This window comes from Vicia villosa, linkage group LG3 (genome assembly GCF_029867415.1).
Source record: "Vicia villosa cultivar HV-30 ecotype Madison, WI linkage group LG3, Vvil1.0, whole genome shotgun sequence".
NCBI lineage: Eukaryota > Viridiplantae > Streptophyta > Magnoliopsida > Fabales > Fabaceae > Vicia > Vicia villosa.
The window spans coordinates 34,492,893-34,507,901 of NC_081182.1; the positions used below are offsets into that span (position 1 = coordinate 34,492,893).

The following is a 15,009-nucleotide window of genomic DNA, read 5'->3' on the forward strand; positions in this document are numbered from 1 at the left end:
CTATATAATGCTACATATTATATGTATATCATAATAAAGATTTATGCTTATTTATTTTGTTTTTTTATATCCACAATTATTTCTGGTGAAATAATCAAGAGGATTCCCAAAGTTAACTACCATAAATAGATTTTTGTTAATTTATGTTGCGCTTCCTAATACCACAATTGTTTCCTTAGTCTGAGTCCGAGACTTGATTGTAGTTGCATTTTAAGTGTGTTCGGAGTTTATCTTCCAGATTTTGGAGACATTATTGTTTTTTCACTCAAAATAATCCTTTAATCTGTAATGAGTTTGTTCCTTGCTCGGCATCTTGAACCACGGTTGTCTCTATGCCCTTCAATGCTATGAACACAACATGGAGAAGATGGAAAATGTAATTATTATAGAAAAATACTTACAACCACGATGCAAAAACACGTAGATGGAGGAAGGAGGTTGGATAAGAAAAAATATAAGTTTAATGGAGCTAGTTGATTAAAAAATTTAAGTGAGCATGGGGATAGGAGAAAGAGAGAATAGATAGAAGAAAGAGAGAATAGAGGAGAAAGAAAGGTAGGAAAGACAAAGAGGAAGGAAGAGATGACAACTCAATAGAATTTTTTTTCTGACCCCCTACCTTCTTGGTCACCTCTGGCGAAAATTCTAAAATGTCCCTAAACTTCGGAAATACATTTCCGAAGTCATTTTTTTTCAAAATTTTATCAAAATTCGGAATGCACTTCCGAAAACATCAAATTGGGGTGTTTTCGGAGATGCATTTCTGAAAACACCCATTTTTTAGGGTTTCGGAAGTATACTTCCGAAAAAAACAGTGTTCTATCCTGCTTCTTAAATGACCGAGATGAGCAATTAAGAACAGTGTTCTATGAAAAGATTGTTTATGTCTGCTTTTTTGTTGGCCAAAGAAGTGTAGAGGAATATCTATTACCTTACATTGAGCAAACTTTAAGTGACATTACAGAAGCTGTCATTGTGAGAGCCTGTTTAACTATTCTTTGCAAAAATGGGTTCTTCCAGAAGAGAATATTGTTTCAAATGATTGAGCGTGCCTTTGCTTTATTGTGCTATCCTAGTGAATGGGTACGAAGATCAGTGCCTTTGCAGTGAATCAGTTGAGCATGATTGTTTATGCAGTGGATGACAATTTCAGCAGAGGTCGACATTAGCAAAGCGAGTTCACTCAGTGAGCGGTTGTGGTTTGAGTTTAATGAAGGTTGCCAACATAGGTGGGATGACAATTAAGAAGGGGGGAATAAAGAGTGTATAGTAGTCGGAGAGAGAGAGAAAGCAATGGCAGATAGTGTCTGTGTCAAGTTAGACGCATGGTAGACGCCAGAAGATGAGTCGTAAGCTTCTTAGAAATATAAGCAATTGAATGGAAGGAATTAGTTGACAGACTACAATCGACACAAGGGTAAAACACTTTCTATTCACAGGGAATGATTACATTTAACTCATTTATTTGCATGAACTAAAAATAAATAAAATATTGTCGGGATCAATATCATGAAAAAAAAAGTATCTGATTTATTCAAGTATTTCTGCGGTTGCATAACCAATTAATAAGCAAAAAGTAGTTGTTGCATTTCAGCCAATAACGTTTGACTGTCTCTATATATTATTAGTAATCTGGGAGAATATGCTTCCACAACGAGTAATAACACATGTACAAAAAAAGCAAGAAAGTGAGAAACCCTTTAAAACATGGAAACTAAATTGATTCCCCCTCAAAATAAAAAATAAATGATAATAATAATACAGAGTATATATAATTTGGTTGCAGTGGGAGAAAATACATTTCACCGTGGCTACAGTGCTAGCTGCAAAACTTGTATTTTATCCTCAGCATTGGTTACACAAATAGATCTGTTTCAGTCAACTTCTGAACTATTCCTTGCAGGTCGGGTTGTGTTGTACATATAAAGCCCGCATACAAGAATTGCACAGCCAAGCAGAAAAAATGGACTCAAAGCTGTTCCTCCCTCGGGAAGATATGGTAATGGAAGGGAAAGAGTATAAACAGAAATTGGTACTGCAAACACCATAAGTACGGATTAGCTCAAAAGCTCACAAAAATATAGTAGATAGGATCCCATCAAGTATCAAACTTTTACACTTGCACCACTTAGTAATTGGTTCGTTCTAAATAAGTGATTAATGTATAAAATTTGACACCTAGGGTCAGTTGATCCTACACATGCCCATGCAGACAGAGGGAGAGAGAGAGAGAACCTGACAACATTAACACGAGAGAAGCAACAACTGCAGAAGAACGCTTCAGTACGCTAAGCAAGGATATATTGAATGCCAGATTGGTAACTACGTAAAGCAGTGGAAGCAAGGGAGCACCATCACAACCTGAGACATGGAAATTAATGTTTTCGACAAGGTTCAAAATCATTAAAGGGAAGAAGAGCTATTTAATTATTGTTAATTATTGAACCTTTTCACAAAAAATGGAGAGAGGTCAAATAACAAATTTCGTATAATTATGAGAATTTCAATTTAAAATTCAATTTGGGCTGTGGCTCACTCTTAGCTATAGCATTGTGATATGAACTTAGAGAGAACCGTAACATATAAGATAGTCATATCCTAAGAAAACCCAAGAATCATATAAACCATCAGTCCCTCATACTTATTATACCTTACAATAGGGTCCTAACATTTTACAATGCTCTGTAGTCAGTGTCACCACATGCAAAGCCTGTTTGCAGTTGAGAGACATGGTGGAAGGCTCTGATACATATTGATATAAACCTTAGGAGAATCAGACCGCTAAAGCTAGCTATTGAGGTTGGAGGTGGAGGGTTCATGGTCGTATGCTTCTGTTGTGGAACTCAAGTCCAATAGCTTGCAATTGGATTGTGATTTGCGACACATCAATGCACTTAAGAAAACAATCATTTACTCTTAACAATTAATCTGATAGTGTTGTGATGTAAGAAGTAAGAACAAAAGAAATAAAAGGAAATGTAGATAAGAATAGAAAACCAAGTAGGAAGATGTGTTATTGTATTGTTACGTAGTATCTATTAGAGCATACCTGTCTTATCAGCTCCAATGTTTAGAAAGCAAGCAGCACCACTTTTAAGATATGAAGGCAGTTGAGCAAATGGTATTCCTTTCAAGTTAGAGATTAAAGGTAGAAAGAGAAGTACAAAAAGAGCCTACAATATATATCAGAAGCCAACCATAAATATGGCTCATAATTATTATTTGATTAAGATACATAAAATATGCATGACCAAAATAAACTCGAATTTTGTAACTAATAGTACAAGTATTCTAACAGTTCACATTTGTTATTGTAATGGGACAAACAGAAGTAATGCATTTTGAGATTATCTAAAAGGATAGAGAGCATACATATAATTTGAACTCACAAGATAGCACATCTATTAAGATATCAGCAAAACAGGATATAGAGACTACACATTTGTTTTATCAGGTCATTTATAAATTGTGAAAGGCGCACTTATTCTTTGTAATTTATATTGCACCAATCATCATATTTAAACCATTTGTAGTTCACGTTATTATTGCAAGACATACCTGGAACCCAGATCCAAAAGAATTGACCACAAATATATCCAACGACTTCTGCTGCAAGAGAACATGTTACAGACTTCAAATCATGCCCATGAATGAGATGCCAATGGAAACTATAGTACAGATTCCAGTGACCTTAACCCCCTTCCGCCAAAAAGAGTAAAAGAAAATACCTTTAATCGAGTGGAAGAATCAAGAAAAACAAATTCCTGCCGTAAAAAAAATGCAGTGATTATTTTGTTCCCCAACAAGGTTTTACTTAATTTCAACATCTCTTTCTGGACTAACCTTGATTATCGAAGCCCCAGCTTGAAAGGCACAAGAAACTATCATCAAGGCTGGCCAAAAGAAATCAACATTAGAGAGCATCTGACCTGCATTAGAGCCACTGCAATTAAGGGAAACAAATAATCAGACAAGCCCACTTTATGTGAGTCACAATATTATATATGAAAAATATTTCCGTATCTAATACAAAAGTATTTTTGTCTATCTTATGGCATTAGTTTGTAATTTTGGACTATCATCGATTATCTCTAAAGATTACTTTCCCGTTTATTTGGATTAGTTTTCTTGTATATATAAGGGTTTCTTGACAGCGCATAGTTCAGACTCACTTGACTTACTTTTGTTGAGTTGAGTGGTTACACTTTGAGTGTTTACGACTTCTGTTTAAATAATGGTTAAGCATTCGCGTTTTTGCTTTTGTCTTGAGTTACCAAGGCTCATCTTTTATTTCATGCTCTTGATGGTTGTTAAGCTTTGGTAGCTTTTGTCTTTTATTGTGGTTAATTCGTTCAACATTTCACTCTGGTTTGAAGATGTGACACCTTCCAGTTGGGGCTTCAGTTGTGGTTAGCTCTGGCTCAATATTGTTTCAATTTTAGAAGTTTTACACCTATTAGGGATTCACTTGCAGTAAGCGTTGGTCCAATATTGGTTTTGGGTTGATTAGAAATTGTGATATCTTCCAGTTTAGACTTCAGCTACTGTTGGAGCAAGCTTATCTGTTTTGGTTTATTTGTGAGAGTCGAGAGTCAACAGTGATTTCACTAGCTGGTTATTCAGTGGTTTCTTCTTCGACGTGAACTTAAACGGTGATATCTTTTAGTGGCTGGTTATATCAGGTGCCATATTTTTCCTTTTAAATGGTATATCTGCAACAAGCTTACAGACTAACAAACTCTAGCATGAGGGAAGTGTAAAAATATAAGTAAACATACAATATTTGAATATCTTAGACAGCCCAAACCACATGTAGAGCGTTTACTCTGTTTTTTATTGGAAAGGAAGGCGAGAAGTCTGATATTTTCAAGTCAATACCAGCTCATTCACCGCACTAGCTTGCACAACCTTAATTTTCATGGAAAAAACTTTATGCCCAAAATAAAGTAAGCTATTCACACACGAGTATTCAAATTATTTAGGGAGCTCAGCACATGAAATAAAATATGGAAAGTAGTGACAGGGATCATTGTATTTCTCCAGATAAGAAAGTTAAACTACCTTGAAACAGCAACCACGACACCAGCAGCTACTAGTAAACACCCAACAATTTGGCTGATTGAGTACCTTCTCCTCAGGATAAGAGTGGAAAACGTTAACTGCCAAACTAAATAAGACTGCAAAAAAAAGAATATACAAACATTGTTTTGAGAATTTATGTTACACATAGTAATACATTAAAATAACTAATACACTGGTTAAGAAAAACACAAGAGAAATGCCAACAATTTGGAAATGGAGCCAACAGAATAGAGAATAGACCCCACATGATTTAGAGGACCTATATGAGGGCGTGCATAGGTTCAGTTGCTTTCAAAATCAGGATTCAATTAATCTTAAATTGCATACATGGAATTTTGGACTTCCACTGAAATTTCAAAATCAATGCAATGTTCCCAAGTAGTTGTACTTATTGGTACAATACTATTTAGAGATGCTTTAAATGTACTTCTGATGACAATACGTTGTTTGAAATTTAAAATATTAAAACAAAATCCAAACTAGTGTTTATGCAGCAATATTATGATGAGCATCATATCACAAAATTTTCTCCGTACTAATAAAACCAGTATTAATAAAACTTCTGCAAAACTTGAATCGTGTATAGCCATCACTTATGAACAATAATCAATTCATTTGAAAATTTAAACAACATGATTGCGAGAATATTGAAAGTAAATGTGTCTGAAACACAGATTCTACGATAATAATGTGTGCTCTCACTATTATACGATAACAACTCCGGTTAGTTAATAAACATTCTTGCCACAGATTTTACGGATGTTCTGTCATGTTCTTCCATTCCAGTCGAAATAATAGGAGAGGCTGGTAGATTTGGGAGATTTTATAAAAGGACATGCAAGAGAGAGAAGAAAATAACAGCTGGCATATAAGACAAAAACTGTTAGGACAGCACATGGGCAGGGCTAGGTGTCCAGCTGTGATTGGACAAACTGGTCCCAGGTTTTAGAATAAATAGCAGCAATCTTTAGTGAGTCAGTATGTCAGAATTCAGTACTAAATTTTAGGAGAGATAGGCCTCTCGAAGCTGCCTAGCTAGGGTTAATTCCTTTTCTATTTCTATTTTCAGTCTTAGTACTTGTACTCTACTAGATCCCATTTGAACTCTAGTAGGATGTTGCTGAAATAATCAAATCTTTCCTATATTCTTCTGTTTTTTTCTGTTGCTTACACTGTTTATATCAAATTAAACCTATCAATTTGGTATCTAGAGCCTTGGTTCGAAGAACACAGTGGATGGTGGTTACTCGTAGCGCAATGGAAAACAGAGTCGACTCAGTAGAGCAAAGGATGAACACTTTCGAAGGAACGTTGGAACAGATTCGCTTGATGGTGTTGGAACAACAAGCGAGACCGCACGTTACAGCTGAGCAAATCCGCCAGATAATCTTGGAACAACCACGGCGAAACCATGGAAGGAACGGACGTCCACAAAGGGGTGGGTACGACGACGAAGAGGAAGAAGAGAGCGACAGGAGCTCCCTCTCACGCGAATCGCAACCCCGTTACCGGCGAAACAGAGGTGAGGGTCGTCCACGATTCTTTGGAAGTCGTAGAAGGCTGGAGATTCCGCTGTTCAAAGGAGAGGATGCTTATGGTTGGCTGGTGAAGATAGAACGATACTTCCAGTTGAACGAAGTTAGGACAAAGGACAAACTGGATGTAGCAATGCTGGCCATGGAAGATAGGGCATTAAATTGGTACCAGTGGTGGGAAGAACAAACAGCTTTGAAAACGTGGGAAGAATTCAAGATAGCCGTGATGAGACGTTTTCAACCAGGGTTACTGCACAACCCTCTGGGACCATTACTGAGTCTGAAACAAAAAGGCTCAGTAGGGGAGTATAGAGAGAAATTTGAGATGATGGTGGCACCTTTGAGGAGGGAGGAACGAATCATGCTAGACTCCATTTTTCTGAATGGACTCAAAGAGGAAATCCAGGCTGAGTTGAAGCTTCATGAAAGCCAGGACCTAGCTGAGTTGATGGACAAAGCCCTATTGATTGAGGAGAAAAATGAAGTAGTCACCAAGAAGGGTAGCTCGTGGAAAGATAGAGGAGGCACTTTCAGACTAAAGGATCCTGCAGAGGCTGGAGGATCTAAGAAGGAAAGTGAAAGAAATCAAGGAGGAGGTGACAAGGGAAAGGGTAGGAGGTTGGATCCTGCAGAGTTGGAGGAAAGAAGCAAGAAAGGGCTTTGTTTCAAATGTGGAGACAAATGGAACAGGGAACATGTTTGTAAATTCAAACATATGAGTCTGAAATTATGTGAAGATAGTAGTGGGGAAGAGGCAGAAGAGGAGCTGTTAGGGGAAACTCAATTGACTGTAGAAGAGAAGGTAGAGGAACTGCAAACCTTGCAACTGTCTATGCAGAGTAGAGATGGCTTTACCTCTAACAAGTCTTTCAAAGTGTGGGTGGAAGTGAAGGGGAAGAAGCTGCTAACTTTAATAGATTCAGGTGCTACCAGCAATTTTATTGATTCAAAAGTAGCAGCAGAGCTAGATGTAAGAATGGTGGAGACTCCTACTTATGTGATTGAAGTAGGAAATGGAGAAAAGGTGAGAAATCAAGGAGTGTGTGAAGGGCTGGAATTCAATGTGCAGGGAGTGAATTTCAGTCAGCATTTTTTCTTGATGGAGTTAGGAGGTACTGAATTAGTGTTAGGCATGGATTGGCTAGCTAGTTTGGGGAAGATTGAGGCCAATTTTGGAGAGTTGAGTTTGAAATGGGGGAAGAAGGGTCAGACCTATGAAATCAAGGGAGATCCTGCCTTATGTATAAGACAGTCTACTTGGAAGGCTATGGTAAAAAATTTAATGGATGAGGGTGTTGGGTTCTATGTGCAATCCATGGAATTGGGAGCAGAAAGTGAAACAGGGGGCCAGGAAGAATGGGAGGAATTATTAAAGCCTTATGAGGTGGTGTTTAATTTACCATCAGGTTTGCCACCTATGAGAGCCCATGACCATGCTATTAGATTGAAACCTGATGCTGCCATTCCAAATTTGAGACCATACAGGTATCCATTCTATCAAAAGAATGAAATTGAGAGGATAGTAAAGGATATGCTACAAGCTGGAATTGTGAGGCACAGCACTAGTCCCTTTTCAAGCCCTGTGTTACTAGTAAAGAAAAAAGATGGAGGATGGAGGTTCTGCACTGACTATAGAGCTTTGAACAAGGTAACAATTCCCAACAAGTTTCCCATACCAGTCATTGAGGAATTATTGGATGAACTGGGAGGAGCTGTGATTTTCTCAAAGCTGGACTTAAAAGCTGGATACCGTCAGATTAGGATGAAGGAAGAGGATATATCCAAGACTGCTTTCAGGACACATGAAGGGCATTATGAATATTTAGTAATGCCCTTTGGATTGACCAATGCTCCCTCAACTTTCCAAGCATTGATGAATGAAGTATTAAGGCCATACTTAAGGAAGTTTTGCTTAGTTTTTTTTTTGATGACATCCTGATTGATTTACAGTAAAAGCAGAGAGGAGCATAAAAAACATGTGAAGCTGGTGATGATTCTGCTCCAGGAACATCAACTGTATGCTAACAGGAAAAAGTGTTCTTTTGGTCAGCTGGAGATTGAATACTTGGGACACATTATCTCAGGAGAAGGGGTATCAGCTGATCCAAAGAAAATTGAAGACATGCTGAAATGGCCAGCTCCCAAGGATCTAAAAGGGCTAAGAGGTTTTTTGGGACTGACTGGCTATTACAGGAAGTTTGTTAGAAATTATGGGAAAACTGCTTGGCCACTGACTCAATTGCTAAAGAAAGACTGTTTCTTGTGGAGCAGGGATGCTCAATTGGCTTTTGAGGCTCTGAAGGTAGCCATGACAACTGTTCCAGTCTTGGCATTACCTGATTTTGAGAAGGAGTTTGTGCTGGAAACAGATGCCTCAGGGAAAGGGATTGGAGCTGTCCTTATGCAAGGAGGAAGACCAATCTCTTATATGAGTCAGACCCTGTCAGATAGGGCACAACAAAAGTCTGTGTATGAAAGAGAGTTGATGGCAATTGTGGTTGCAATTCAGAAGTGGAGGCCTTATTTGTTGGGAAGGCATTTCAAGGTGCACACTGACCAAAAGAGCTTGAAGTTCATCACTGAGCAGAAGATTATGGGGGAGGAGCAACAAAAATGGCTATCAAAATTATTAGGGTATGATTTTGAAGTAAAATATAAACCTGGGAATGAAAATAATGCAGCAGATTCCTTGTCAAGACAGATGCAATATGCTAGCATTACTACCATACAATGTGAAGCATGGGAAGGGTTAGAGGAAGAAGTACAGAAGGATGAAAAGCTTAAATCTATAGTGCAGGCAGTGCTGAATGACCCTTCCAGTCAAGGAGGGTTTAAATTGAAGGGAGGGAGGCTGTATCATGAAGGCAAAATTGTGATTCCAAGACAATCTCCCAGGATTGATTGGATTTTGAAGGAATTTCATGACACTGCAATAGGAGGACACTCGGGTTATTTGAGAACTTACAAGAGAATAGCCAGTGTGGTGTATTGGGAGGGAATGAGGAAGAAAATACAAGAGTATGTTCAAGCTTGTGAAATCTGCCAAAGGAACAAATATCAAACCCTGAGCCCTGGGGGATTACTGCAGCCCTTGCCTATTCCCACTCAAACATGGAATGACATTTCCATGGACTTCATTGGAGGCTTACCAAGAACTCTTGGAGTAGACACAGTCATGGTAGTGGTTGACAGATTGACAAAGTATGCACATTTCATACCTGTCAGTCATCCTTACACAGCTAAGGAAATTGCAGAGGTGTTCATAAGGGATGTGGTCAGATTACATGGGTTTCCCAGCTCCATAGTTTCTGACAGAGATAAGGTGTTTTTGAGTCATTTTTGGTCCGAGTTGTTTAAACAAGCAGGAACAAAACTGAAGTATAGCAGTGCATACCATCCCCAGTCTGATGGGCAAACAGAGGTAGTAAATAGGTGTCTTGAGACCTATTTGAGATGTGTGACTGGGTTAAAACCAAAACAGTGGCCAAAATGGCTGGCTTGGGCTGAATATTGGTATAATACCAACTATCATGCTTCCTTGAAAACCACTCCTTTTGAGGCCTTGTATGGGAGAACCCCTCCTGTGTTAGTAAGAGGGGACATTCCTTCATCAGCAGTAGATGAAGTGAACAGGTTGACTGCTGAAAGAAATGTGGTTTTAAAGGAGTTGCAGGAACAGTTACTTAGAGCTCAAGATATTATGAGGAGCCAAGCAAACAAACATAGAAGGGCTGTGGAGTATGATGTAGGAGATAAAGTGTATCTGAAAATCCAGCCTTATAAAATGAGGAAATTGGCTAAGAGGTTGAATCAAAAATTGAGCCCAAGGTACTATGGTCCCTATGAAATAATTCAGAAGATTGGTGCAGTAGCTTATAAGTTAAAGCTACCAGAGGACACTAAAGTGCACCCTGTGTTCCATGCATCATTGCTCAAAAAGGCTGTATCCCCTTCTGTGGCCACACAACCTTTACCCTTATGCATCAATGAGGAGTGGCATTTAGAACCAACTCCTGAGAGGATTCTGGAACAGAGGCAGAATGAACAGGGAGGATTGGAAGTCTTGGTGCAGTGGAAGGAGTTACCTGAGTTTGAAAACTCTTGGGAAAGTATAGACAAACTGAAGGCAGAATTTCCAGAATTTCTCCTTGAGGTCAAGGAGAATTTTGAAGGGGGAAGAATTGGTAGATTTGGGAGATTTTATAAAAGGACACGCAAGAGAGAGAAGAAAATAACAGCTGGCATATAAGACAAAAACTGTTAGGACAGCACATGGGCAGGGCTAGGTGTCCAGCTGTCATTGGACAAACTGGTCCCAGGTTTTAGAATAAATAGCAGCAATCATTAGTGAGTCAGTATGTCAGAATTCAGTACTAAATTTTAGGAGAGATAGGCCTCTCGAAGCTGCCTAGCTAGGGTTAATTCCTTTTCTATTTCTATTTTCAGTCTTAGTACTTGTACTCTACTAGATCCCATTTGAACTCTAGTAGGATGTTGCTGAAATAATCAAATCTTTCCTATATTCTTCTGTTTTTTTCTGTTGCTTACACTGTTTATATCAAATTGAACCTATCAGAGGCTAATAATGGGAATATGTCGAGACATGCTGTCAATACATACCAATATATGTTTTTAAATAACAAACCTCCTATACTTTGAGTGATTGCTACACGCTACTAACCTATTATAAATATGGCAATGAAAATAAAGGGCAGATGTCTATTATCGAAAACAGAGACAATTGTTTTTTCTTTTGTCACTCTCATGTCATTTGACAACAAGGTCCACTCAAAATATTTAAAATACCTGATTCAATATGGGTATGACTGGTCCAGGAAGTATTGCTGCAGAAGGTAACCAACGTTCAGTTTTATGAATCTAGAGAGTGAGAGAAAAGTGAGAAGATATTTTCAAGAACTAAAAAAGCAAATATCATCTACTATTAAATTATAATATGCTGATTACAGCTGCATTTATAGTTTCTGCAAAAAATAGTAGAACTACTAATGAAGGTGTTCGTAACCGAACGTCAGTAATGTCACCAACTAAGATAACTGACTAGAAACTTCTCGAACCTATCTATTGTTCCCAATCCTACATTCAATCATCCCCCAACAAACTTATGGTAGTTTCATAAACTATTATGGAGAACTTTAAGCTGAAAACAACTTAAAAAGACATGTCATAAGCTGATTTTCATAAGCTCTCTGAAATAAGTCAATTTAAACACGCCTCACTCAGATTACATTTATTTACCCTCTCCTCACTTAAATAAATAAACTCAACAAGAATAATACAGTTAAAAAATCAAAATTGAAAAGGAAAATCCAGCAGGATCACAAGCAAAATAGAACAATACCTGCAGAAGACATTCCAGCAACCAATCCCAAAGCTTCTAAAAATCCAATAACAAAAAATCTCCATTTCGGAATCGCAAGCATCTCCTTCGTAACAATCCCTAACCGGTATCGCACATACAATATGCTAAAATATATAACAACATACCTAATCCAATCAAAACCACAACACAAAAACAATTAAACTATTATCATATCATTTCACAAACAAACAAACAAATACAAAACCAACAAACCAAAATCAATCAACAAAAAGTTACCCAAAAGTAGTGAACTGAGCAAGAAAAAACGGATAACTCCTCAACGGAACAAGCGCAAGCTTATAAAGCACGCGATTCGCAACTGCTAAACTAACAGTAATACCGGAGGTTAACAAAACGGTTCGATTGGACGCATTGGTCCAATCCAACGAAGACGAAGCGCGGAATCTCCATTTGCTTAGAGGTGTTCGACGCGTGCGGTTGAATTTGGAATTGGAAGGGAAATTGAACGGTGATTTTGTAGGAAGTGATGAAGAAGACATTGGGATTAGGTTTAGCGTGTTGTTGAGTTTGCGATTTTGGGAATGGAATCGAGAGAATGAAGAATGAGAAGGGAATGAATGGATTAACGAGGTTGAATATGAATAAACTTCCATAGCTATGATAGCACTGCGCTAGTTTTCTACTTGTTTCAACATGAATCGATAGTGCTCGTGAAAATTATATTAATATTATTATTAAATTAATTAATTAAATATATCATATATGTTACTTAAACTGGATTAGTAATTTATTAATGTCACTTTAAGTTACTGGTTTAATCTTAACTACTTTTAAGAGAGTGAAATATCATGTTTAGATGGGTGCAGTTACCGTGCATAGATAAAAATCTATGCACCATGCATAGATTACTATGGACCCTTGGATCATTGAATCATATTCTAGACATCAATTGTTATTACTCAATACTCAATACTGAACTAAAAACATGATCCAATGGCTTAGGTAGGCTTATGCATGGTGCATAAGTAAAATCCTTATGCATATTAGCCAAAGCCTGTTTAGATCATTTAAACGATTGAAGTGATGAATGCGCAAAATATAAGAAAAAAAAGCGTAAATTAGTTTGTTTTATTGATTGTGTGTTGCAAAATTTACAGGTTTCATATTTAGAAAATTTCCCACTCCACTCCATAGTATTTAGGCGCATCATCGAAATGACAATTTTATCTCTGTACTTCCGTAGATGGATCTCTGAAAGCACTTCTTTTTTTTTGTTTACGTTTACTTTGTTCCATAGATGCACCTACGGAACCATTCCGTGGATCCATCCACGGAAGCAGACAAGAACAGAAGCATTTTGAACCATAAAAGACCCATGCATTGATTCATTGATTAATAGATATTACAACGGAATTTCAAACTGAAAATTAAGAAAGCTAATTTATCCGTGTCGTCTTTTTTAAACTTCTTTAGAGGAGGATTGTACCCGTGTTGACTAAAGAAGCTAATTTACTTGAAATATTATCTGGGTGCACCATACCTATTTTGCCAAAAGTCACACAGAATTACAAAATGCTGGAAAAAAACTTGCAGGGACTCTTCCGTAGATCCATCTACGGAAGTGTTCTTCCTCAACACGTTACGTAGATTCATCTATGGAAGCCACGTTACGTTTATGCACAGAAAATGATTGATAATGTGAACAATGTAGTGGTTGAAAGTGATTATTTACCTGAAATTCAGACTCTTCTAGCAACTTTTGATTTGATGCATCTACTGAAGAATGTGGCGCTAAGAGCATTCCGTAAATGCATATACGGAATAATCTCTGAACTGATTTTATGTGTATTCTCTCCCAATATATACTAGTATGTTACGCTTCCGTAGATGCATTTACAAAAGGAGAAATTTTTTTTCAAAATATGGGGTGCTTCCGGAGATCCATCTATGAAAGTTGGGGAAAAAATATAAAATTATGTGGTGTGTAAGAGATCCATGGAATTGGTTGAAAAATTTTCTAATATTTATTGACGAAAAAAACCACGCGGCATATCGAAGTCAGGGTTGCTCGACTTTTCGTGCTAGTTATGTTAAAGTTTTCCCTCGCATCGTAGTTTATTGCTTTTAACTTTTTTTTATTAGTGGTGTTATAAATATAAATATGAGTAAATTGTCAAATTAAAAAATTGATGGAATTTTCATCTAAGATTCAATTGTATTTGCATTCTTTAACCTTCTATCGGTTGAGATAATATTGGTCTGATAGTAAACTGTCTATTAGCCGATCTTGACTACTAAATTATTTATTTTTCAAGAACAAAGAAATGTCTCCCTACATTGGTTTACTTATTAGTTTTGAGATGTAAGATGAAGCAACACAAATGATAATTACTACGTGTATATAATGTCATCGTTGCACAGTAAAATGGATAATTAGCCGCTAAAAATCCATTTGCACCGTAAATCCTACCGATTTGATTATTGTAATGGCAATCTTGATTATCTCAAGCGATTTAGAGATATTAACCCCTAATTATTAAGTTTGTTAATGGTATAGATGTCAAAATAGAAGAATAAAAAAGAGACTAGAATTTTAATAGCTGAATAACATACCTTGTAAAAATAAAGATTATAAAGAATACTTATATAATAAAACATAATTAGCTAAACTACTATTAGCTTAATTATAACAAAAGGTCTATTACATATTATCTAACATCTTCTCTCAAACTGTATTATAAAATAAACATCGAGAATTCATCAATTAAAAAATAATTTTTTTTAATAGAATGCGTCTTCAAAAACAAATAAACTATATGTAACGAGGATAAAACAAGCAATATAGTAAATGTTCTATGTTGAAGAAAGTGACAAGTGAAGTAACAATCAATCTCAATGTGTCTGGTACTCATGAAATATTGATTAATGAACAAGTTGAATGATACTCTTGTTATCATAATACATGAGAGTTGGTTCAAAAAAAACACCTATATCAGAAAGTAAATATCGCAACTAAACTATTTCAGTAGCAGTAGATGTCGTAACACAATA

At 36.9% G+C, this 15,009-nt stretch overlaps 1 protein-coding gene across 2 annotated transcripts; it reads right to left on the bottom strand.

Annotated features, from left to right (window-relative positions):
- Window positions 1–1,588: 1,588 nt before the first annotated feature.
- LOC131660950 (protein CLT2, chloroplastic) lies at window positions 1,589–12,659 on the bottom strand. 2 transcript variants are annotated; one of them, XM_058930320.1, is made up of 10 exons: window positions 12,235–12,659; window positions 11,977–12,122; window positions 11,424–11,461; window positions 5,062–5,177; window positions 3,844–3,943; window positions 3,729–3,764; window positions 3,559–3,606; window positions 3,050–3,173; window positions 2,236–2,361; window positions 1,589–2,035 (listed from the first exon to the last, which is right to left on the bottom strand). In XM_058930320.1, exons 1-10 carry the CDS (start codon window positions 12,609–12,611, stop codon window positions 1,875–1,877), a joined length of 1,272 nt encoding a protein of 423 aa, XP_058786303.1. In that variant the 5' UTR covers window positions 12,612–12,659; the 3' UTR covers window positions 1,589–1,874. The 2 variants fall into 2 exon arrangements, with proteins under 2 accessions (XP_058786303.1, XP_058786302.1); XM_058930319.1 differs by having other exon boundaries at window positions 3,559–3,609.
- Window positions 12,660–15,009: the final 2,350 nt, after the last annotated feature.

Excerpts from the sequence above, each read along its gene's own strand:
- LOC131660950 (XM_058930319.1), bottom strand. The coding sequence starts at position 12,611 with ATGGAAGTTTATTCATATTCAACCTCGTTAATCCATTCATTCCCTTCT. Across the intron at positions 3,944-5,061 it reads GTCGTGGTTGCTGTTTCAAG|TGGCTCTAATGCAGGTCAGA; the intron begins GTAGTTTAACTT and ends CCTTAATTGCAG. Across the intron at positions 3,174-3,558 it reads CTTTTGGATCTGGGTTCCAG|GCTCTTTTTGTACTTCTCTT; the intron begins GTATGTCTTGCA and ends TATATATTGTAG.